General features: G+C 35.4%; 1 protein-coding gene across 1 annotated transcript in view; it reads left to right on the top strand.

Annotated features, from left to right (window-relative positions):
• The window catches only part of DENND4A (DENN domain containing 4A), a 60011-nt gene that overhangs the window by 22973 nt on the left and 11680 nt on the right, over positions 1 to 25358 (top strand). Inside the window, exons 8-23 of the mRNA XM_009280418.2 lie at positions 621 to 687; positions 4067 to 4125; positions 4794 to 4938; positions 5536 to 5711; positions 7618 to 7718; positions 9681 to 9899; positions 10141 to 10286; positions 15333 to 15466; positions 16345 to 16480; positions 17087 to 17293; positions 17399 to 17527; positions 17804 to 17948; positions 20061 to 20180; positions 21760 to 21900; positions 22846 to 23939; positions 24835 to 25045. Coding sequence (XP_009278693.1) covers positions 621 to 687; positions 4067 to 4125; positions 4794 to 4938; positions 5536 to 5711; positions 7618 to 7718; positions 9681 to 9899; positions 10141 to 10286; positions 15333 to 15466; positions 16345 to 16480; positions 17087 to 17293; positions 17399 to 17527; positions 17804 to 17948; positions 20061 to 20180; positions 21760 to 21900; positions 22846 to 23939; positions 24835 to 25045 — 3230 coding nt within the window. The remainder of the gene's footprint in view (positions 1 to 620; positions 688 to 4066; positions 4126 to 4793; positions 4939 to 5535; positions 5712 to 7617; positions 7719 to 9680; positions 9900 to 10140; positions 10287 to 15332; positions 15467 to 16344; positions 16481 to 17086; positions 17294 to 17398; positions 17528 to 17803; positions 17949 to 20060; positions 20181 to 21759; positions 21901 to 22845; positions 23940 to 24834; positions 25046 to 25358) is intronic.

The raw sequence follows: 25358 nt of genomic DNA on the forward strand, positions 1-25358 counted from the left end.
GTAGAACTCCTACACTTTTAGAACTTTTGTAAGTTTAATCAATTTATAAAACTGAGAACTTAAATTTTAAAAACATTTTTCTGTATTTGTAGTATATAGAAAAACTTTAACACTTTTTTAATCAGAAATCTTTCATAACATTTTGTATTTGGAAGTGAAGAAAATGGATGAACTTAATGACTCTCCTTGATACTCAGCTGTGAATATTTTTTTGCAAATAACCAGTGCCAGTCTCTGAGGTATAGTGCTATTTCAAGCCAGTCTCAGAAGCAGGATTGTAAAATGGTATTGTGATGCTCAAACATCAATATTTCTACTTTACAATTTAAAAAAAAAAAAAATAAAAAATCTCCTTGTAATTTTTCAGTCTCACAAACCAAGCTTGTAGTCTGAAGGATAATCTGGCCTGCCATTTTGGTTGTCACTAGTAGAAAAATAGGTTTTCAAGGTCAGAATATCCCTGTAGGATTTAGGGGCTGGTTTTTTTTGCTCTCTGTCTTCTGAATAAGTATGTGCCATTTTTATATAATAATTTCTCTTACTGGCAATAATTTTTGTCTTGAGGTAAAGCAGTTTAAGATCATAATTTCTACTAAATCAGTATTTTTCTTTTCTTCTAGACACATTTCCCATTTCATGCACAAAGTTCCTTTTCCATCCCCTCAGAGGCCAAGAATTCTAGTTCAGGTAAGTGTAAATGTCTTCTTAATAGCTATGTCTTAAGACAAAACAGCTGTTGAACAGGTTACTAAATGGAAAATGTAATTTTTATGTTCAAATTTTTTTTGTTCAGGATATTTTTCCTGAATTCATACACTTAATTTTTACAGATTTCTCACTGTTGTTTCCAGTTTAGTTAAGGACTTTAATGAGATATTATAAGATACTGTTTAGTGAGCTTAGAACTCAATTTTTTTTTTTTCAGAGTACGTGGAAATTAGTGGAAAAACTACTCAAAGTTGGCATCTGGTTTGATTTTTACAATAGCTTTTGAACTGTTTTCCTCTTGCTACTGTATGAAGGCTGAGTGTTAAATAAATAAAATTAAAACCAGATGTGAAGAGTATATTAATGATTACCTGTTTTCCCAAAGGGCTTCATGCTGTCCTCTGCATAATGGATAGCTCTTACTGAAAACTTCAGGAGCCACGCACATTCAACAGAGGGACACTTTATCAATTATGACCCTTATTCTGTCCTACCTGCAAGACCTAACATATTTTACTGTGTGTGAGTGAAATGGTATAATTGCTAGGATTAGGTTACCTGTTATTTGAAATTTCACCCATGTCACTGTTGGTAGGAAAGGAAATCCCTATCTCTAAGACTTCTTGAGTGAAGTGTTATTAAGTCGTCTTTTTTTTTTTCTTTTTTTTTTCCCCTCCCCCCTCCTAAGAGACAAAATGGGTAGAGCAGTTTAATTGCTGAGAAAAGACATCTCTGTTCCGGTTGTAGTTATTCTACCAATCCTGTCATTTTGAATGAGTTGTTACAAAGTGATGTTACTCTTACTTCTTGTATGAAAAAAAATATGGAGAGCCCTGTGCAGTTTTCAGTCTTAATGTAGTAGCCCATATGCTAGTGAAGTCTTTCAGAGTAAATACAATCTTGGGTTATGTCTTTATAGAATGTATTGAATATTAAAGATCCTCCTTAATGTACTTGGATATTCTAAAGAAGTGACATTGGAGAATAGTTATACTGAAACTGTATCTGACACTTCTGTCACTTGTATTATGATTTTAAAGTTCTATTCAAAACCCAGTATTTTTACATCTTGGGATTTTCTTTTGTGTTCACATTCAATAAAATATTTGTGCTAGGGAACACTAAACACATTTACAGAGAACTGTAAGTGAGTTTAGAGAAAAACATTTAATCTTTTTAGTCTGAATTTTCAGGGAGCTCTGTCAAAGTATACATGGGTGTATATCCCGGAACAAAGTTTGAGGACCTAGATGTAAGTGATGTGAAATTGTCTGTTACACCTTATTTTCAAAATGCTGTATGTGTCAAGTTAGTACAACTTTAGTAGCTGATAGTACAGATGGAGAACACGCTGCTTTTAAAGTAAGCAGTGGTTGTTGAGGTCTACAAATAAGTACTTCCTTCAAGCTGCTTTCAGGGTCTTTTGAGTTGTGTTTGATACAGTCACCTGTGATTTTATTCAGTGCAGTATCTAAGATGTTTTCCCAAAAATAGAGGGGGAAATGCCTGTATTCTTGAAAATTACAAGCTTTTAGGATTCCATTTCATTGAAGAAATAGTAATTTCTCTCTGAAGCTTGTTAATGTAAAACATGGTAGTCTTTTGCTAAATAATTAGTATAGCAAATCCTTCTGAATATGTGTTGCTGTAGAATGTCTCGCAAGTGCCTATATGCTTTCTGAAAATGAGACCTGATATATTTTAGTAACTACATGTATGCCAGTCTGGATGTGTAACCCATTCTTAGATCCTTCTTAGCATCTGTTACAAGTGAGAGAGAACATGGCATGTGTCTGACTTTTAAGTTTCAAAGAAATTATAGGCACTAGTAAAACATTCAGGAATGTTCCCCATTGCCAGTTTCCAGCTGCCACTGTTGATGGGTTGTTTCTGATCTGAAATCTGCTAAACTTCATTCTCCATCTCCTACATCCCCTTATTACACAGATGTTCCTGTTCTAATGATGTATTCACAACCTGCAAACTTCAGGAGCACATCGAGTAATATGTTTCTCCCTCTGAAGAACGGGGGCAGTAAGTGCCCCTTCTGCCTAAGGGAGACATGCTCTTTGAATAGATGCTTGATTGTGTTTATCTGCTTTTGCTGAAACACAAAAGTCATAGGACATTAGGCCGATGCTTCCTTTCTGAGGGTAGTTTATGAAGGTTACCTCAGGCTGAAAAAATGAAGTCTCTGAATTCTTTCACTGAACAAGCTAATGGTGGTGGTTGTCACAAGGTGACTTACTTGAAGACAAATCTAGCATGTAGAGTGGTGTGGCCATCCTCATTTGTCATTGAAGCTATATGTAGCATCAGCCTTCAAAAGCTCTGTTATGTGAAATATGCAAGGAACCAGTATTGCATAGACTCCTGTTAATGTCCTATGTTTTGCGTGTCTGTCCAGGCACAGTGTTGGGTGACTTAGTGCTTCAGCATTTGTATTACTAATTCATCTGGTCTTCTAACTTCTATTGTCTGGTTATCTGCGGTGGGGTCTAAAGTGAAACATACTCAAAAATGAAATGTTACTAAAAGTTGTCTGAACTTGCAGCTTAGTTGTACAAGTTACTGTGACTTACTGAATTACTATTGCTACTTGTATGTGTGCTTTTATACAATAGATAGAAAATGCATGACCACTTAGCAGAGAGGATTAAGCTAACTGGTATCTTGTTACCTTGGATTTACTATGGCTGAAAACGTCACTAGAGCTTTGATAAATTGATTGTATATCTGTATTCTTGTACTCATTTGAATCCTATTCATGCTGAATATATGAATGATTTCTCCTGATGTCATCTCACTGTAAGAAAAAAATACGAATGAATAAGATTTGTCGTGGATTGTCAACTAATGCAAGTTTGGAGCCGTTTCTACCAGCTAAGAGCCTAATTCTCATGTCTTCCAAAGAAAATGTTGCTTTACATTACGATCTGCCATCGTTCCCCTTCATGCATTTTGCCCATCTCTTTTCCCCTAAATCCAAAAAGAATTCTGCCCGGCCCCTGAAAGCTGCATGTGAACTATGGGTCCTCACTTCCCTTAAAATACAGAAGGCTTCATTTTTCAGCAGTTAATGTATTCAATTTTTTGAAGGATTAGCTAGGTTAAATTCCTCTTTATGAATATGCGATGTATTCAGTTCTGACCAAGAAAGGAAGATCATGCTTTGCCTGGCTTTTAGTAAAAGATACTGATGCGTAGCATTGCACACCACTTCTTACAGTGCTATACAACTGGGATATGTAAGGTTAAACTTAGTTTAAATTTTATTTTTAGGTGTTCTTTGTGTAATTTCTAATAAATATTTCCAAAGTTCAGAATAAAAAGAATGTATTTTAAAATCTTTTTTCAGCTATCTCCACATGATAACCTGATTCTTAGCCAACCTGTGTCATCACCCCTTCCACTGAGGCAAGTAGCAGTGTCTTCTGCTATTTAATTGTGAAATGTATTCTGATTTACATTGTGGAAAAGATTTGGTACTTTGAGTTGTAATTGTGCAAATTAACTTACCTTGTCTGGTGCCTTTTGTAGCTAGTGTATCTGAAATTTATTTACGTGATTAGACCTGCGCCCTGACAAGGATACATACTTAATGAACAATATCTGTGTGTTCTCAAATAATTTTAGTGGTTCTTGAGGCAGAATATAGATTGTTAGATCCCCTTTCTAGGAGTTGGTACCTGGTCTCCCAAGACAGTGTAGCTTTTGTATTGCAAGGTAATTGAAGAAGTTCTGTGACTGTCTTAACTTTTGTGTCTCAGTGCAGGAGAATGATTAAAGAAATGCATGTTGTCTCCCTGTAAATTGCTTCTCAAAAAGAAAAATCATCATGCACGTATCCTGAAAATAGCCTAGACTGATTGAAGAGTCTCAAGGAACCATGGTTACTATTGGGAAGTAACCATTCTTCACTGAACAGTGAAGTGTACCAAGTAGTCTGCCTTGCAGTCTTCTTTAAAAGAAAGATTTGCAGATTTACGTTTATAAAATTGTACTCTAATGCCTTGTTTTCTATTTTGTTATTGAACATTTTTTTTATGGTTGTAACTCATCAGTGTGTTTATATTCTGTAACAGTGGGGGCAAGTTTTCTACACTACTTCAGAATTTAGGACCTGAAAATGCAGTAACTCTACTTGTATTTGCTGTGACGGAACATAAAATTCTCATCCATTCATTGCGACCTTCTGTCCTTACTAGTGTGACAGAGGCATTAGTCTCTGTAAGTAATGTTTTTTTAATCATACATCTGTAAGTGGAAAAAAATGTTTTTTAGATAAAATCTAAAATTAGTAGTAGTGCTGTTAGGCTTAGATGTTACTTAAAAACAAGAAAAATAAAGATCATTAGAGAGAAAAATTGATGTTGCTAATGATATCCCATGAAGACAGAAGAGAAAGAGTAACTGTTGTTGGTTCTTTGTGTGTAAATACTGTAAATAAGCGTGTTGTTGGGTCATCACAATGCACTAAATAAGAGTTCCTGATTTTCCCAAATAGCACTGTATTCTCTCTTGCAGAATTTTAAATGCATGTTATTTTCCTGCTGAAGAGCTTTTTCCTGCAAATTTGAATTTTAGAGAAATCAGTGCATCTTTTAATTAATAATCTGCATCTTGATTTTCAGTAATAATTATCTGCCATGTTAAATAATTTTGAAGTGGCAGGGGGGGGGGAATCTGCATCTTGATTTTCAGTAATAATTATCTGCCATGTTAAATAATTTTGAAGTGGCAGTTAGTGAAGTGTGGTTTATACTTGCATAGACTATATTATTATATGTGTTTAACCTATGGTTTTGTCTCCGTGTATTTTCAAAGATGATATTTCCCTTCCACTGGCCTTGCCCATATATTCCTCTGTGTCCCTTGGCACTGGCAGATGTGTTAAGTGCACCGTGCCCATTCATAGTGGGAATTGATTCAAGATATTTTGATATCTATGACCCTCCACCAGACGTTAGCTGTGTTGACCTAGATACCAATACAATTTCTCAGTAAGTATTTATTAACAATTTTTCTTCTGTGTTAATTTTTTTTTTTTGCTTCCTGTTTTCAAAGGCAAAAACTAGCTTTTTGGCAAAACTTTGGGGGGGGTTGTTTGTTTTAAACCTCTGAACTTTCTAATGTATAATCCTTTCTGAAATGAGCGTGCTGTTCAACACAACAGAGCGGAGGTACAAATCCTCATAGAACATTATTGCCTTTTATTCTATTACGTTAAAATCTTGTGGCACACGTTGGCACATTTCCTGGATTAACCATATTGTGTCTCACTTCATTGTCCCTGGAGGAGAACAGTCATTTCTGTTTTTCATGATCAGCTTACATAGTGTTGAAGAAATTCTAGTGTCTTTTATGGGCATCTGCTTGAAAATTATAACAATTAAATCATACTCCATATCAATATGAAGTATAGGAACTTCATGTTGAGAATTAGAGATGTGAACTTTCATGGGTGAGAGAGTCTTAATTAAGACTCAGAATCATGCCATCATTAACAAACTGAAATAGCAGTATTATATTTCTCTTTCAGAACTGTGATTCTAGTGTCTTTTATGGGCATCTGCTTGAAAATTATAACAATTAAATCATACTCCATATCAATATGAAGTATAGGAACTTCATGTTGAGAATTAGAGATGTGAACTTTCATGGGTGAGAGAGTCTTAATTAAGACTCAGAATCATGCCATCATTAACAAACTGAAATAGCAGTATTATATTTCTCTTTCAGAACTGTGTAGAGTACTACGTTTTTCTGTAATACTAATATCTAGTATCTAAAATACTAGTAAGGGACAGTAGTGCACTGTTAAAACCATTGGGAAGCAGTCCATATTGTTATGATATTCAAAACAAAGAACTACTTGTTTCCTTGTGATGATGTGATACAAAAACAGAAGAGGGTAAGGCTTCTAATTCAAGATTATAAAACATACAAAATTAATTAAACTTGTATTTCGGAATTAACCTTTTATTTCAGTATAATGTTTAACATAGTATATACTTAGTGTAACTTCTCAAAGTCTTTGGTCAGTGTTCTTTTGTATCACCCTGTTGGTAGCAGTCTTTCAGCATTACTATACCTAACTAAACTATTTTTTTCCTAAACTTTCTTATTTGTGCATTCATTTTTGCTTCAGTAGTTGTGTGTAGATTTAGAGAAGGTTGCATATATTAAATATTTGTAAATAGAATTTTGGTATTTTTCTAATTAGCTACATATTCATTAATGGAAATAGCTTATTTCCAGTTATTTCTGTTTTCATTCTACTTCTAGCTGATTTTCTATGTATTTTCTCAAACAGATTAATTCCATTTCATCATATGGAAAAAAGTGTCAAACAAGTGCTTACAATTTTTGCAACGTTGTGACCAGTAGTGTCTCGAGGCTTGCTGGTGCCCTCTGTTGACGAAGAATGTTGTAATTTTTTTCATCATGATAATGATATAGTTAAGTCCAAATCTATACGCACTAAACGCAGAGCAGTTGTCATATCAAATTGATTTCAGGTTACTATGAGCATTCTAGTCATTATCTCCATCCTAGTTTAGGTAATTACAGCTCAGAACAGAGCATGTGTGGTGGTTGCTTGTGCAATGGCACACTATTAATCCGTCTTTCATGAGTTCTAAGTGGATTGATTTCAGTGCTAAAGAGTGTGGCTGCGTAATCATCATCCTGAAATACGGGGCATTGGTTGGATGGCTGTGATCAAATCTCCATATAGTAAATCAAGTTTGACTTTGTTGGTTGATTTTCAATCCTTCTCAGTCCTGTTTTAATGGAGCAAATTGTATTTGTTCTCCCATTTCTCTGGTGGGATAGAAAAATCCTCGAATATAGTCCTATATACACACATATTCCAGTGTATACTCATACTTTTTTTTTTCCTTCCAGAACGGGAGATAAGAAAGCTATTGCTTGGAAGATCTTACCAAAGAAACCTTGTAAAAATCTGATGAACACTTTAAGTAATTTGTATCAGCAACTGGCAGAATGTGAGTGGGAAAGCACATAGTAAGATTTACATTTGGTATAGTGTGCCACATTAACAGATAAATATAGTTAATTAAACATGTTCTTAAGTCACCCATTACACTAAACATAATGTTTTCATACAGAACAGAACAGGAAAATCCGTGCTTTAAGTCCAGAGATTAGAACCCATGTAGGGGCTTTTGGGGTGGAGGAGACTTCCATATATATATATGGCAGTGCTCAATAGATAGCCCTTTGTATTGATGTTATCCTCGTACCAAAAAAAATGCAGAGCTTTTATGAGAAGGGAATGGTAAAGCAAAGAGTAGGCCAGGACCTAATAAAGACCTTTGTTTTGTCTTCAAAGCCTGCTCAAGTCTGCTCATGTCTTGACATTTGAGATAACTTTGACACTCAAGCTGCTAGTACCTTACCTAAAATTTTAAGATGGAAATAACAAATGTTTTATAAACATAGGGGTTTTTAAAATGTATAGCACAATTACTGGACATTTCTAAGAAAAAAAAAATGGTTGTTGATAGAATCTTCAAATATTGCAGAGCAAGGTATATTGAACCTTGATGTGAGAAAGCAGAAAAATGGATAGGGATGATGTTAGTCAAATTCTTTAAAACAAAACATTTGGAAATATAAATGTAGTCAAGGCCAGCTGATGTGCTTGGGCGTCATAGCTAATGGGCTTTGAGAAGTGGGAAGGAAGTCCGTCAGCACTCTGATGTTACCCCTTTGCTTAGAAGATGATTTCCGTAGACATTGGAGGGAGCCTTAAGAAGCAATAATGCAGTTGTAAAATCAAGTTGCTGTGGCAGAGACAGCAAGTGGTTAAGACTTAAATCAGAGTATGAAAAGGATGGGGTTGATCAACATTGCATGTTTGAGAAATATATTCCTGGAAAGCATATTGCATGAGATCATTGTAATTGTCACCTGGATTTAAGGCACTTTTTTTTTTAAAGGCTGTTTACACCTTCTTGGCTATTGAGGTCACTAGAATTTAATCGTGTCTGAATTAGAATGTACAGAAACAGAATTTTATTGGTGTATGCTGCGCAAAAAGTGTATAGTGGATAGGTGATAAATTGTCTGTTGCTTCAAAATTTTGATATATTTTGCTGTGAGGATTTCTTTAGAGAATTTTTTAAACCTTATGTTCTCTATACTCTATAAAAAGAGTGGTACTGATCTTTAAGCAATTTAGCCTGTAATAAGAATTTAACATGATATCAATATAAGATTGGCTATAATTATATTATGTGGAAAGACAGTAATGAAACCATCCTTTCACTTTTTTGAGACATTATTAAAATGTTACCAGTCTTTGTGTGTGTGTGTAGCAGTGAAGTCTTAGCTAGAGTTCTGATGGCTTCAAAACGTTGATACAAGTATCTACTTTAAGAATAGGGATTTTGCTAGATCTTTTACAAAAAAGCCTGCTTTCTCTCTGTATTGGTGTTTTGCATTGTGTTGTGTTTTGTTGGCTCCACTTTGCATGAGTGGTGTATATAGGTACTTAATATGTATATTCCTTTTTTTGGGAACACTTTGAAATGAAAGGGACTGTAAAAAAAAAAAAGTAATACACACATCCCATCTATGTGTTTGTCTCTAAAATATGCTTCTTTAATCAGCTCTTGTATAAATTTTCACGTTTTTATAAACAGCTTTCTTTGAGTTTTTTTTTAAACTCTGTCCATACTAGTTCTCTCTGCTGTAGTAACTAATGTGCTGAAAATGTAAATGTATCTTGCTTTTGGTATTATCCAGAGATACACGAGTTGTATAAGGTCAAGCTGAATCCATTGTCGCATGTCATGACTGAATTTAATCGCATATATTTTAATCTGTTCCAAACTTAATGGAGCTCAGTAATCAGTGAATCTAGTAGGATAAAGAGAAATTTTTTTTACCAATATTGGAAAAATAAATTATGTGGAACGTTATAATGTTGGTTTTGTTCACAGTGCAACAGAGACCAAGAGAAGATGCATTAATGGAATTAGCAATGAATGACTACGATTTTAATTCTGGGAAGAAATTGCACCTGTTAGATTTGGAGATCCAGGAAGCATTCCTGTGTTTCATGGCCTCAATACTAAAAGGTTACAGGTCTTATCTCAGGCCAATAACAGAGGCACCCTCAGAAACAGCCACAGATGCAAGTTCTCTCTTTGAACTACAAGGTGAAGTCATAAACTTGTCTTATATTAATTTATCATTTTAAATTCTCTCTTATTTAAAGAATAAAAACATTTGCAGCGTTAGTGTTGTGAATGATGGTAGAAATGTAAGTGAAGAAAAAAATTGCATAGTAGTGGCAAAGATTACAGAAAGGTTATTGCTCGTTAGTAGAATGTATGCTGACTTTTGGTGAGGGTTTTTTTGTTTTAGGCATTCTTATATCCTTCTGACTTCACTTTATAGGTTTCCTCAAAAGTCGAGATCGTTCACATCAGAAGTTCTACACACTGATGACCAAAACTCAAATGTTTATTCGCTTCATTGAGGAGTGTTCTTTTGTCAGTGATAAGGATGCAAGCCTTGCATTTTTTGATGACTGCGTAGATAAAGTAAGCATGTCTTCATACACATATAGCTTTTTTTAACTTCTGCTGTTGCTTACATTATCTAATATAGTACAAGCAGAATATATATAATATAAAATATATAATATATAAAATATATATAATAGAAATAAACTTGCACTTTATATATATATTTTTCTTGTACTTCCTTTTTTCCTAGTCACTGGAGCCTTCTGTTTTCCTTTTTTGTTGGGCTTTGTTTCATTTTCTGCTTCAAATTCTTGAGAAAGTGTAAATAGAATATTGTGAGAACAAATCAGAAGTGCTAATTTTCACATGTATGTAAGCTTCTGAAATACTGGCCCATAGTAAGAAGTGTAATATTCTGATTGTAAAGTAGCAACTTTGAGCTTCTTTATCAGAGAATTACATTCCTTAGATAAAACTGCAAGCATTTTTATAGATTGTGTAATATTTCATGCAGCCATTTAGGAATGGGGTTGATGAGCAGCACACTAAAAGATAGAAGGCAGACTCACTATTTTTTAATCATTATAAATGGAAGGTTCCTGGACCTTTTTTTAAACAATGTGCTGGCCAGTTCTTTCTAATAGTAATTCTCTAGTTATTCTTAGAGAATCTTTAGAAGGCTTGTACTAGAAGTAAATAATTAAAATGAATCTGTATCAACTCTCCTTTCATTCATACTGCTGTCACTTGCTTCCCCCAATTCAAAACCAGCTTGCTGATGTAAATATTTTAAATATAGTGCTTGTATTGATATTCTTCTCTTGGATAAGAATATTTTCTAATGACCTTGTCATCAAATATTGATGGATATGAAATGTATGGGTTTCTTAAAGTAAGCAAGATTTATTATGGTGTGTCACATATAAGCTTTGCGTAAGCTGACATTTTTGTGGGTTCTGTTACTCTACCGTGAGGTTTGTGTTGCAGTAAAGGAATACCTTGTTATCTGTTGCTATGCTATTTTCTCGTTTGTAATGAGAAGGAAAAGCAATTGTTAAGGATTATGTGACAAGGAGTGTGAAAGTGCGACACGATCACAACTGGTGTTTTTCTTGAAATAAGCTTAGAACTTCTGCTGGACTGGAGCTCACAGAATGTTGGATTTCCCAGTTCAAAGTGGATTTCTTTTTTAGTCTTCTGTGGAAGTGTCACTCAGATTTTTTTAAAAATCCTAAGATATTTATAAGAAAGGTCCACATTAGTATAGTGTTGAGCACTGTGAAGAACTAATTTACTAAAAAGTACAGGTATATTAGCTTTTGAAAATTCATTGTATTTCCAAAGAGGGTCTACAAAAGTGTTTTGAGGCTGCTTGAAATTTTTTTTGCATTAGTTTTTGTTTTCAGAACAACTGAACTGAAACCCACAATCTTATATCCCTGTTTGCTTCTATTGTAACATGAAAGAAATTTTTATGACTATTATAAGAAATTCCACACCTACTTGTCATCTTACTGGCTACCTGTAGCACTCTATTCTGGGACACTGATATTTAAGTAATGTACAGTTGTCTAGGATTTTCTGTAAAGTAGGCCACCTGCTGTTTGTTCCACAGGAATTAATACTGAAGGCTATGAAAACTGCTGTTTACAGTTTCTATTTATAGCTATTTTTGCTATGAAAGTGCAGAAGAGCTAAAAGGAGTTGTTTTGAAAACAAATCTGAAAGCAGTTAAGTTTAAGTTTGAGAGAAATATAAAAGCATGGTCTAATGGTATTTAATGCTCTTTATAGCTTTTGCTAGTCTCAATATTTTATTACTGGTAGTTCTCAAAAGTGTGCTTCACAGTTCTACAGCATGAGTTGCAGGTATTCGTGGGTTGTAAATTGATTTAATTACAAACATTTCCATAATGTTCACTCGATTATCCTATAGTTCAGTTAAAAAGCCTTCAACATGTAGCGCTTGCTTTGCTGTATGCCAGTTAGTCTTTAAAAATGGGAGGTCTCATAGACAGGAATATACGTACCCCAGTGACTAAACACTATTGAGCAGTACTAAGTTTCCAGTGTGTGGCAGGTTAGTTCTCTGACTAATGTTAAATAGGATTTTTATTCTGAATGTGATGACTATGTAAGTGTCAAATTCTACCTGTTATATTCCATTTTATAGAATGGTTTAGGAGGGCACTGAAGTTGATACCCTAGCTAAAGTTATCTTTCCTGGGAGTTCAAACAGTTCTTCCAAAAAAGTTGTACTTAGGTTGGTGATGCTACTGTGAGCCTGCACGTAATCTGTGGAGCTTTTGGAACTTTCACCTTTTCTAAAAGGTTTAGTAGCCACTCGTACAGCTGAAACACTCATCTGTTTTAATGCCAGTTATTTTGCTAGTTGATGCCTTAGGCAGCTTTCTTTCCATTTCCAGAAAATGGTCATGACAGTGCCATGAGAATAAATTTTACAGAAAACACTTGTACTTCTCCAACTTCTATCTCTGTCAGTGAGGATTTTGTTCAGTTTTATTAAATGGGACAACTACTTCTGTGCCAGTGATAATTGTGGGGAAACTGAGGCACTGGAATTACTATGTGTTTAAGATTTGCCATGGCTTTAGAATTGCTTGTGAAACTAGGTTTTCATTGACATGAGGGAGTGCATTCCCATGTAGGATTTCTTTGAACAATGATATATTTGCCTCATCTTCTCTTTCCTGCTTCTCTTTCTTGATTTCTGGTATTTCTGATGTTAAGCTTAACAGTAACGTACAAAGTCAAAATATTGAAGTATACCAAGGACTGCTATACAAACTAGAGCTTTAGCCAAGATGCTCTACTTCGACCAGATATCAAATTTGAATGATTCCAATAAAGTGAATATTTATTTAATATATATTAATGTCTTTCACTAGGTGAACCCAGTACCTGAAAGGGTATGCATGAAAGAGTGATGTCAGGGGTTGAAAGATGATACAACACTTTCTTATGGGTAGTTACAAGCCACTGGGTTGAGACAAATTTTATGTACTGTGAAATTAGATTATATTTTATAGATAACTAAGTCCTGCCTCAAATTTATAAGAATAGTTTAAGCTCAAGAGTAACCTCTTCTACATGTTATTTTATCCTAGACAGCAGCAGTAGAGATTGTAATTGATTACCCGTTGTGTCTACTGAAAGATATGGTGCAATTGTCTTGCAAGTTTTCATTTTTCCAGGAATTAAAAAGTTATCTCAATTCAATACATGTGTAAGCTACTGGCTTTATTGTATTTCACTGGTGAAACTTGTAACTGTGGGGTTTTTACATCCTTAGAAGTATTTAAATTGCCAAGTAAGGTTTCATTTATTTCTACTTTTCAGGAGCCATATATTCTTGCTACTTGGCTGGTTTGATTTGCTAATACTTTCCATCTGTCTTATGCCATAAAATGTGGAATTAAGAACACCTCTTTGTATGTTTATCAAATTTTAAATATTCAGGAATTCTACTGAAACTACTTGATATGTTTCCACCTCACTGGAGGGAGAGAACTGTGGAATATGCTTCTTTTTGTACATTAATTCTCTGTTGCTAAACTCTTAAGGCACGAAGAACACGCATCCTTGGGTTCCACAGGTTGCTTATTCATTTCTTTGAAATAATGTACCATTTGGCTGTAATTTGGTTGCCACTTAAGCCATTTAAATAATGGCTATAAATGTAAACTGTTGACAGTATTTGAGCTGAACGCTGTGGCTATCAATATGTGAATAAAAAGCATGTTCTGTGCGCTACAAAGTAAATAGTTTTGATAGTGCCAGCTCTCTGAGGTGGAGAGACATCTCATCCCGCAAGCAGAAGCAGTGCTTATGAGGTATTGGAGGAGATGCAACTGGTGACAGAATATCAGAGACAAAGCAATACAAATACCAGTACAAATATCAAGTAAAGGCTCTCGGGTGGAATGTAATACATGTTATATTTGCTCTGTTTGTTCCTAGGGGTTTCTGTAATGCGAACAGTAACAGTAGGAAGCTTGTAGTATTGTTAAAGGCTTGTCTGTTCTTTTTCTCAAAGGGGAACAGTTCATAGTTTCCGAAAATCTTGTTTGGGGTGGCTGAGTTTTGCTTTGGTTCTTTATTTCTGTCTCAAGCAATGGAATGAAATTCTTCCAGTAAATTTGTTGGACGGTTTTCTCCCACTTGATTCTGCAGTTTGATGCTTTGAAATTTGCCTGGAGCCTTGGAGTATGTCTCTGCTGCTGTCTTTAAAGCAGGGTCATTAATTTGGGAAGTGCAAATTTCTACTCCTCTGCAACAGCCAGGCTAGCAAAGCAAAAATTTATGGTCAAATTGCCAGTTACAAAGCTGAAAACAAAACAAAACAGGTGCAGCTGTAATTTATGCTTAATTATAGTATTATTACAAGTTGCCTCTGTTACCATAAACTGAATTCCTATGCTAGCTATGAGAGGACAGGACCACCCAATATGTGCTGTATTTTCACACATACAACTGTTGAGTTACCTGAAAGAGGAAAAAAATCATGAAGCTACCCTTCACCTTTCAGATTACTGGTTTGTTTGGTTTTTTTAAATGAAGAACAAAGTTACTTCTATCCCCCTTTAATTTTAGTAAAGTCACATGTTTTTATTACATCATCTCTTTGAATGCATGTGTATTTCTGCAATCTCTGCAACCTAGCATGACCTTAATGATTATGTAAGTCACTGAAATTTCTGGATAGTGTTGTTTGCAGATTCTGTATACATCACACAATTGGATAAAGTTTGTTATTGTTTTCAGTGGTTAAAATAGAGGAAAAAAAAAGCTGCTATTTTCATATTTTAAAATAAATTTCAAGTTACTGCTGCAGTTGGAAACATAGTTCCAGAAATGGTTGTATGCAGGAAGACAGTCAATTCAGAGTATATCGTTAAACATAGATTATTGTGTTGGGGTAAAGGTTACAAAAACAATGCAACACTTACTATCCTCATTATAACTTTGCAAGGCATCCTTACTTTTAAGATGCAATCCTTTGATGCTGATACAGACTTTGCCCTGCTTGACCATATAGCTTTAACAGCAGAAAATACAATAACACTAGTAACTACTTTTTCTTTTAACATAACTTCTCCAGGTAGATATGGACAAAACTGGAGAAACACGACTTATAGAGCTGGATGAGTCATGCAAGAGTGAGCATACAGTTTTCATAACACCACCTGAGATCCCTCATCTGCCAAATGGTGAAGAGCACCCTCTACAATACAGGTAACCTAAGGACACAGTAGGATGCTAGCCAAAATCCTAACAGCTGCCCTTGTAGAGTTTGGTTTCTAGGTTCTTGTGATAGCCATGAAGTACAGATTTTTCCTGTCCCTTTATGTTGCTCAAGTAAAAATATGCATGTAAAATGCCTGGTGTGCCAGCTCTTTTGAAGTTTTAATGATTTTGTGTGTGTGTGTACGCACAGGAGCAATAATACTTAATAAAGCTGGCTGTGTGCTCACAATACATTGTGCTGTTAACACTTTTTAACATTAAAATTGAAATTAATGGACCCAGTCCATTAATGGCCTGCTGCTACTACTGATAACAATACAAGCTGCAGATACTCTTTGGAAAGAGAGTACATTTTAAAGAATCACTGAAAACTGGTGTTACTAATTTAGTAATTATGTCAAATGAGCTTGTCTATTGGTTTCTTCATTAATTCTGAGAAACATTTTTAAATCTAATAGAATTTAATCTCTTAGTTTGATATTGTTCATATTGATTTTTATAAACCTCTGTCACGTGATGCTCACTAGGGACTAAGCCACACAGATTTTTTTTCTTAAATTGACTAGAATCAATATTAATGCATTTGACACATTAATTAAAAAAAATGCTATGAAAGCAAATGTATTTATCAATTTAAGTTGCTTACACTGAAACAACAGGTTAAGAGACTGTTTGTGCAAGCTCATGAAATCATGCAGATGGATTAGTAAACCACTTTGCTAATGGTGTCTTTAAAGGTTTACTTTTGTTTTCTATTTCCTGTGTAGCTTCTAGTGCAACTGTGTAATTGATTTCATTTGCTATAAGGTGACGTGTTTAATTTGGAACTGCCTTACAGGAGTTTAAGTGACGTGTTTCTTTTACAGCTATAATGGATTTCCAGTATTAAAACTAGATTTGTTTGAGCGACCTGAAGGATTTCTTACAGCACCAAATAACAAACTGTCCTCAAAAGCCAGTAGTCCCAACAGCCCATCACCAATGTTCAGAAGAACTAAACAGGTACTTGCAGGTATTCTTGTAGCATTGGAAAGTGACAGCTTGCTGCCTTTGTCTTGAGTTTGGCTATAAAGACTGACTGGTAGTGGCTGCAGCCTAACTATAATGGTTCTTCACTGATATGGTGACTATAGGGTAGCCATGCCAATTGTTCTTTGGATGTTTACCTGTGCTTCTTGCCTACACCGTATCGTACAGGGCCCCTGTACACAGATTGCTATTTGCTGTGCTGTCCCTATACCTTCCACGTTCTTCACGCTGTTCTCCATGAGCATAGACTGTTGGGCTTCCACATCCACTTTTTGATTGCTTTTCACTGTCTAGGGCTTTAAGAGGGGCTCTAGCTTTCAAATGCTTCTTACAAAAAATGCAGACCAAAAGTAACAGACATAAATTTAACGAAATGCAAATTTTTAGGAGGGGAATATTGCACAGCAACTATTTTTGGTATCACTCACTCTGCTTTCATTTTCTTTCCCACTTTGAGTATGTTGTTCATCTTAATGATGCAGTTTCTGTAGGTATAATGATACATGTTCAGTTTTTAACATGTAGGTTTGTGTAATGTGTATGTAAATATACACAAATAATCTTTGTGATTCTTTACAGGAAATTAAATCTGCACATAAAATTGCTAAGAAGTACTCATCCATACCACAGATGTGGTCCAGGTGTTTGTTACGTCACTGCTATGGCCTCTGGTTTATCTGCCTTCCTGCCTATGTGAAAGTGTGCCATTCAAAAGTCAGGGCTCTGAGAACTGCATATGATGTGCTACAAAAAATGCATACCAAAAAAATAGATCCACCTGATGAGGTAAAATAAGTCAACCCCAGAATTCCAGAAGTAGCCCATGGGTTTTACTGAACAGAGTACATGTTCGACTATAGAAGCACAATACTAACTTGTGTGTGTTTTCAGGTATGCTACCGAGTACTTATGCAACTGTGTGGACAGTATGGTCAGCCTGTGCTAGCAGTGAGAGTGCTTTTTGAAATGCAGAAAGCTGGTGTTGACCCTAATGCCATTACTTATGGCTACTACAATAAGGTAAGTATTTTTGAAAGAGAAGAGGGGAAAAAAAAAAAGCATTTTTATCCGGGCAAACAGAAGCAAGCAAAATAGTGGAGCAGTTCACATGTAATTCTGTCTTTTCTAATAACTGGAAGAAATACAAGACAGAATAATTGTGTTGTCTTTGTTTTCATAGGTTTAGAAATCTACTTTATAACTGGCAGTGTAACCCAATTTGAAATTTAAGTTAATGACTTCACATCTGACTGTTCCTTAAGATGACTTTCTTTGACTTTGATATTTCCAAAATAGGCCGTTTTGGAAAGTACCTGGCCTTCAAGCAATCGAGGTGGCTATTTCCTATGGATGAAATTAAGAAATGTTGTTTTAGGAATAGCACAGTTTAAAAAAGCATTGAAAAAGCTACCAGCCAGCACCTCACATACAGCCATTCCTGGTAAAGTATTCACATCCTTTTCTTTCTTATTTTCATGCTGATAAGAAAATTATTTTGAAAAGCTTTCTGTTGTGAATTTGATGATAAAACAGTCTTAGAGAAGAAAAAAAAAATTCTTGCATAATTTTTAAAAAACAGCTTTTTTTTGTCTTTGAATCCAAAATAGTCTGCCCTTTATTTATTGTATCAGCTCTTCATGGAGACAAAATATGAACCTGAAATCGATGTGATAATTATCCTAGTTCATGCAATAGCCAGTCTCATAACTGGCCGAAACTTCTGTCCAGCCTTGCCTTTTTTTGTTTTCCCCCTTTTTTTTATGTTAGTTAAGAGGCAACTAGAACTAGTCCTTGAGTTTGTAGTACTGTTTGCAGGTTCTGTGTACCAACTGAAATGATCATATTTATTTTTATCTAGTATATAAGTACAATATTTGAGGCTGTAAGTTTTTTTTTTCTTTTCTTTTCTTTCCAGTAATGATTTACGTGATGTTCAAATGGCTATATTACCATACTGGTGATTACCAGTAGTTTGTATTTTTTGTAGGTACTACTTTCCACAGTATTTATAACTTACTACTTGTAAAGCAAGACAGTACATTTTAAAGTACTAGTGATATAGTTATTTTAGTTGTAGTTGACCTTGGAAGACCTTTACAATATACATGTATAAATGTATGAAGATCACCTGAATCATCTTTCAAGGTCCCTTCCAACCGGGGCTATTCCATGATTCCAAATATGTACAAGTAACTCTTTGCCCTGACAAACAGAATAGATATGATGGCCTTATGGCTAGAGTATTTCTCCTAGACTCAGGAGACTACAGTCCTACTTCTGGCTCTGTCACTAGCCTTCTGGATGACCTTGAACAAATTTTCTTTTTCTGCCCGTTCTTCATGAAGCTGACCTTCCTGATAAACCACTTTTTTGAAACTCTTCTGTGCAAAGCACTATATAAGAGCTTAGGGATGTTGGTCACAACTCAGACTGTGTAAATTAAGGAAGTGTAATTAGTCCTTTACTAAGTAACTGTCATTTATATAATTAATGGTATTTGCTTTTGACATTGCCTGATTTTTCGAGATGCCTTTGCATGAAAGCACATAACTAGAATGCATGCTGACTCTTCAGGCAATCCCAATAAATTTCCGTAAATTCCAGAATATTTTGTTATCTTCACAATAGCAACAAGGTTTTACCTTCTCTGTAGAGATTCAGTGCAGCATCTTTAGGGGAAAAAAGGGAAAGAAGCTGACTTTCAGCCATGTCATACCCTCTTAATCTGGGACAGGTGCTTACTGTTTTCTCATAAACTGCATGAGAGTAAAACGCCTAAAGGTGCTGGAGACTTCAGGTTGACCTGGACAAAGGATGTGGAATGTGTGTGACTTGAAGTGCTCACTTAGTATTTATAGTGAACAGAAACTTTCTTATCTGCTTTGTTAATTTGCTTTATTTCGGTGCTAATGCTTTATAACAACCTGGAAGAGGAACAGCCACATTAGTATTAAGTAAATTTGGTTCTTGAAATCAATCAATCATTTAGACTATATTAGTTAACACTTGGGGCAGTGTTTTGTCTTAAGAATGACCAGATAGTGGCTTGACTGTTTGCAGGGATTATTTTTTTGGGTGGTGTTAGTTATCTTTATTTTAATCTTATTTTGCAAACAAACTCATGGTTGCTGCTGCATTGTTTCAGTTTTTTACTTTCTAGAGTAAAACCATGAGAATTACATGCATTAACTCTGAAAAACATACTACGCTAAAATGAAACCATGTTTAGATGCCTCTTAGAGCTCTTGAAAAGATGTGACATTCTGATCAAATAAACCAGGCAACAGAATCAAAGACAAGCAGTGCTTTAGTACAGTATTTAAAAAGAAATGTTACAAATTACCCCTTTAATTTCATCCTGTAGAGCATCACTTCAATGTTTATACTGTAAAAGTAAGCCAATCATTTTTCTCACTTTTTTGTGGTAAAATGTTCACTGTTAATTGGAGTGTAGTTGATAAGAGGCCTTTGAATTACTGTGGATATTCAATTTATTCTGTTTAACAATGTCACGCTATTAAATACCATTCTGTCATTGCCCTTGTTATGATAGGCGGACTTTCAGACTTTGGCAATAACACATCATTCAAAGAAGAAGCCAGTCAAGGGAAAACTTGTCTTCAAGGTATACAAGAACAAAAAGAGGACAAGAGAGAGAGTGACTCCAGTTCTCGTATGTATCTTATGAATACAGATATCTAGTTCATTGTGCATAAATAGGGATTTCAGCAAAAGCTAAGTGGGGCAGCTGACTTTTTTTTACAGTGAGTGTATGTGATAATGCCAGTTTATGCCCATGCCTTAAGTTCTTTTCTCTAAATGTAATTTTCTGGATGTCTAATGGTTTAACTTTTAAAATTACAGTTCTTTTTTCCCTCTTCTGTTTCAAATAAGTGATAATGGTAATATAAAGGCTTAATGATAATTACAGCTTAATGTTTTTGTCTTTTAAAAAAATTAAATTGCTTTATAGGCATAATCTACAGGAAAGCCTTTCCTACCAGTCTGTTTTCTTTATAAATCCCATAAGAGAACAGCTGAATTTTTGCAGGTCTGTGAGAGAGGTCTAAATTACTCAGCTCCCTGGAATTCTCAAAATGTAGGAGATAATCACAAATGAGAAGGGCTTTGGATTTGCTGTGGACCTTTTTTCTTCAGGTTTTACATCTGCTGCTCATGATTCCCTTAACTGCAGTTGAGCAGCATAGACTTTATGCAAGCGTATAGCAGATCAGATTGTGTAGTAAAAATGTATAAGTACTATAGAATATAGATTCCTATACATTCATTGAAAATACTCTTCATAATAAACGTTCTCCTAATAATATCGTTATTTAAAATTTTCAGTGTGCTTTCCCCTACTATTTGAGTTAATTATCCCCTTGTCAAATGGAAGTGGTGTAAAAGTATGAGAAAATATGGAACCAGGAAAGTTACTTCAGTGTTTTCTTTTCACCCCTGTCTTCCTTCTAGCATTAGTATTTTTTCTTCAGTTTGCTTGAGAACTTATGTTCTTATGACCATGGGTAACACACATCTGTAAGACAGCAGGCAGGTTATTTAGGTTTAATGAAACCTTTGAGGATGCAGAAAATGTGAATTCTGCTGAAAGCCTGTATTCTTTTTAGCTGTAATTAAGACAAGTTTGTGGCTCTCTATAGAAATACTATGTCCTGAAAATGTTTTGCACTTTTGAATACAACTTGAGAATATTAAGTTGCTTGAATTCCTTTAGAGAAGTAATTGTCTGTTTTGGGTAGCCACCTGACAACAGAATTCATCTTTCATATCTAAGAGGTGAATATAAATACTGCAACATTTGCTTCATTTCTTTTGTGTAGTCATGGTGATGGGGGTAATGAGATCTGGACAAAGACAGGCTTGTAGACCCTGAGCTCTTGCAAAGGCAGGAGAAAATACTCTTATGCCTATCCTTTGCAAGTGAACAAGGGTGGTCTTAGTCTCCACAACCACCACAAATTTTGGTATGCAAGTACTGGTTACTTGGATTCTATGTACAGAAGCTTATGGAACTTCCAGTTATAAAAGTAATGTCGGGATTTAAATATCCATAGGTCAGTTGTTGCAGCTTGAAAACCTCTGCCCAAGTAGATATCAGCCTGTGCATCATGGGATATGTACAACATGCTGTCACTTAATCCTGCATAACGCATCTAATAGGTAATGGAAACTTGAGATTTAAATTAAGTTGCTTTGATTCTGAAGAACTGTCTGTCCTTTTCTATATACAGTGTCCGAAGTGGAGAGTGCAAAAGGGAGTGGTGACTGCCTACCTAAACTAAATTATCAGAACTCAAGTAAGGCCAAAGCTGCTTCTAGCATAGTGCGGCTCAACGGTACAGTTGACAATACCGTAGCAGAAGCTAGCACAGGTGAGTGGAAGAGAAAATAGATTTAGATTCTTGTGCAGTTTTGTGTGTATATATATATTCCATTTCTAACAAGAGCTCTAAGTTGTGTGCCTGAGTTCTGCTGTCTACAAAACTTACAGTGTTTTCTTGGTGTATTGGCAGTGGCCAATGAAATTTGTGGGAACAGCTTTGTGGGAGTGAGTTGATGTTAAAGTCTGCATATGCTGTGTCAGGGAGATGTGTCTGAATATTCTGCATTTCCAGATTTTCCGTTTGCCTTTTTTTTTTTGCTATACTTAACATCTGCTCACAAAATCCCAGGTCTTAGGTGGTTTTTTTTTTTCTTATAATCTCCAGCAACTAATAAATTCCTTCAGGATGGACAAGAGGTTTCTATGCAGTACAATTAAAATAAACTTTCAGGCATTTTCACAAGTCTTTAGTAATGTCAGATCTGGTTATTATAATACTGTCAGCTGTGCTTGAAATACTGTAGTATCATACTTTAAAGTCTGCATCTTTATGCTCTGGCAAAACAATGGAGAATTTCTCTGACAATAACTCCTTTTGTTGGCTCGATTTCTAATTCATCAGGTTAGAAAGTGTTGCTTTCTTTTGCCATTTCCTAGATACTTTTGCTGTCTCTAGCTTTCAAACCTCTTAATAATGGAGTATGTCTCCAAAAGAGGAAGCTAAATACATCTGAGACTTTTCTTGATGGTGTCTCTCAAAGTACTCTTGAGTTGTATGAATTGACTCCCTTTTAAATGTTTGATCGTCTGACCCTTCTGAAAAGTTATGATTGTGGTCAACTCAACTTTTCAACCACTAGCACATACATAGTGAATTCCATCTCTGTGTTGTAAACTGTTTGAAAGATGAGACAAATTTGCATTCTTTTGTAATTTTGTTTACTTTTCTTGCATAGCAAGAAATAAAGCACCTTGTTTCGTCTGTTTTTTTCAGAGAGTTCTGTAGGATTGCTGTTTACATCATCTTTTGAGGATGCCAGTGAAGCAGAAGTTACAAAAAGTAAATCTTTAAGAAAGAGACATAAAAGTGCAGTAGAACCTGACTTAAGGGCGATACCATGGGAAAGCAGGAACCGTAATCTGAGTGGAGACGGCTTAGTGGGACTCATGATAAATAGAATAAATCAGGAAGCAAACCCTGGAGAAATTGTTGAAAAACTAGGAGCTGATGCCAAAATCCTATCTAGTGCATTACAGAAAAGCATAAGGCCAAAAACTCTTAATATCAGAACTTCCTCTTTAGGATCTAAGAGAGAAAGCCTGGAGAAAGAATCTAGTGATGAAGATGCAGCTTTTGATTGCAGTTTTACAGATAAAACAGAGTCTCCGGTTATCTTTGATCTGGAAGACTTGGATGCAGAACCTGAAACATCTACAGCAGTGAAATCCTCCAGTGAAAAATCTAGAAGGCTGCAAAGAAAGAGCAGCTTTCCAGTAAAGCCAGTTGAAAAGACAGATGTTGAAACTGGATTTGATCCACTGTCCCTGCTGGTTGCCGAGACAGAACAGCAGAAAGAGGATGATGAGGAGGAGGATGATAGAAGTGTTTCTACTCCATCTGCAAGGCGAGATTTAGCTGAAGAAATAGTCATGTACATGAACAACATGAGCAGCCCTTTGTCAAGTCGTGCCCCAAGCATTGAGTTGCAAAAACCCTATGATGACAAAAATGCTAATAAAAAGAGCCCAACAGTAATCCAACCTTGTAGGAGGTCCAGCCTTCCCCCAAACTCCCCAAGACCATCCAGTCTTACCAAATCCAAGAGTTATCATGCAAAAAATGAAGAAAGGCCAAGAGACAGGCTTTGGTCCTCCCCAGCTTATTCCCCAAACAGTCCAGCAAAGGAACAACCACAAGATGCAACTAGTGCATTAACGCTTGTGTCTTCGCCGTCATTTAACTTGGATACGCTGTTAACACCTAAGTTTGATGTTCTAAAAAGCAGCATGTTTTCTGCTGGAAAAGGGGTTGCAGAGAAAGCTAGCAAGTGGTACTCAAAATTTACAATGTATGCTGCATCCTCAAAGGTAAATTTTTATAATTACTTTTTCCCCTCCCCTACAAAACCTAAGTTCCTATAAATTAAGGAAGAAGCTTTTGTAAAGGTTTAATCACAGACTCCTATGTGATGAATCACCCATTTGAATGACATGCATCATGGTAGACCTTGTGCATTAAGCTGTTTTAATCATGTTTGAATTTCCAGGACCCTAATTTTATTGTCCTGAATCAAACAAAATTTTGGTCTAATGTGGGTTCAGAGTATATTTAATGGGAAAACGTAAGTATACCATAGTGTGTAAACAAGGCAGTCTTCTCTGCCCTGCCTTCCCTTATTTACCTAAAGAAAAAATACTTAAATAAACAATAATGTTTTTAATTCTTTACAGCTTTTATGAAAAAAAGGGAAATCTGCTTGTATTGATTACCAAAGTGATTTAAGGCTGACTTTGAACCGAGGTCATTTGTTTAGAAAGTTCTTTGCTGCTACCAACTCAAACCATTTTAATTTATTGGGAATGAAAATAAATGCAGTTTGCTGTTGGTGTATTGTCTTAATGTGCTTAAAAGCAATCTGAGACTAATTAACTAAAATATCAATGATGCCTTGCCTATTCTAATGCATTCCTACGACTGCTGATAACTTCTATTGCAATGGTGGTAAAAAGTTACAGGATTAAAATGTTTATGTTTTTATTTAGGTCTTATTTGGAGAATCTCTTAAAGAATCCTCATGTAGCTATTTAACCCTGAGTGAAACTCGCTTTGTTTCACATTTGTTCGTAATACAGATCTGAGCTGAGTGACTTTTCAAGGAGGGAAGTTCATGCCTTGAATTTACTGAGACAAAGAAGGCTGCCTCTTATTTTCAGAAAAATTTTTACTTTCCTTTTTTTAGTGGAATTTGTTTTCTTCTCTCAGGATCAAAATTCAGACCGAGCAAGTGTTTCATCTCTTGGAGCTCTGGACTCAGAATCTACTTCTCTAACTGATGAAGATGTCTGCAATGATTTTGAAAGTGCTTCTCCTCAGGAGAATACCACATCAGAAATTAAGGGAATTGGCCTCAGCAGGACAAGTCTAGAAAGCTCAGCTTCCCATGATGGCTCATCAAAACAATTTGACCAGTGTGGTAAGAGACAGCTTTTGCATTGCATTCATTGATCTGAACAAAAATATTCCAGTTTTAGAAGTTGTTCTTTCATAATTCTTGGTTTGGGATCATCCTAGTCATTAGTCCTTTTTGCAGAAGTAGTATATTTTTCTTTTCCTACCTGTAAACTATTACTCATAGAATCATAGAACCATAGAATAGTTTGGGTTGGAAGGGACCTCTAAAGGTCATTTAGTCCAACCCCCCTGCCGTGGGCAGGGACATCTTCAACTAGATCAGGCTGCTCAGAGCCCCCTCCAACCTGACCTTGAATGTTTCCAGGCATGGGGCA

Source organism: Aptenodytes forsteri, unplaced genomic scaffold (genome assembly GCF_000699145.1).
Source record: "Aptenodytes forsteri isolate BGI_AS27 unplaced genomic scaffold, ASM69914v1 Scaffold83, whole genome shotgun sequence".
NCBI classification, from domain to species: Eukaryota; Metazoa; Chordata; class Aves; order Sphenisciformes; family Spheniscidae; genus Aptenodytes; species Aptenodytes forsteri.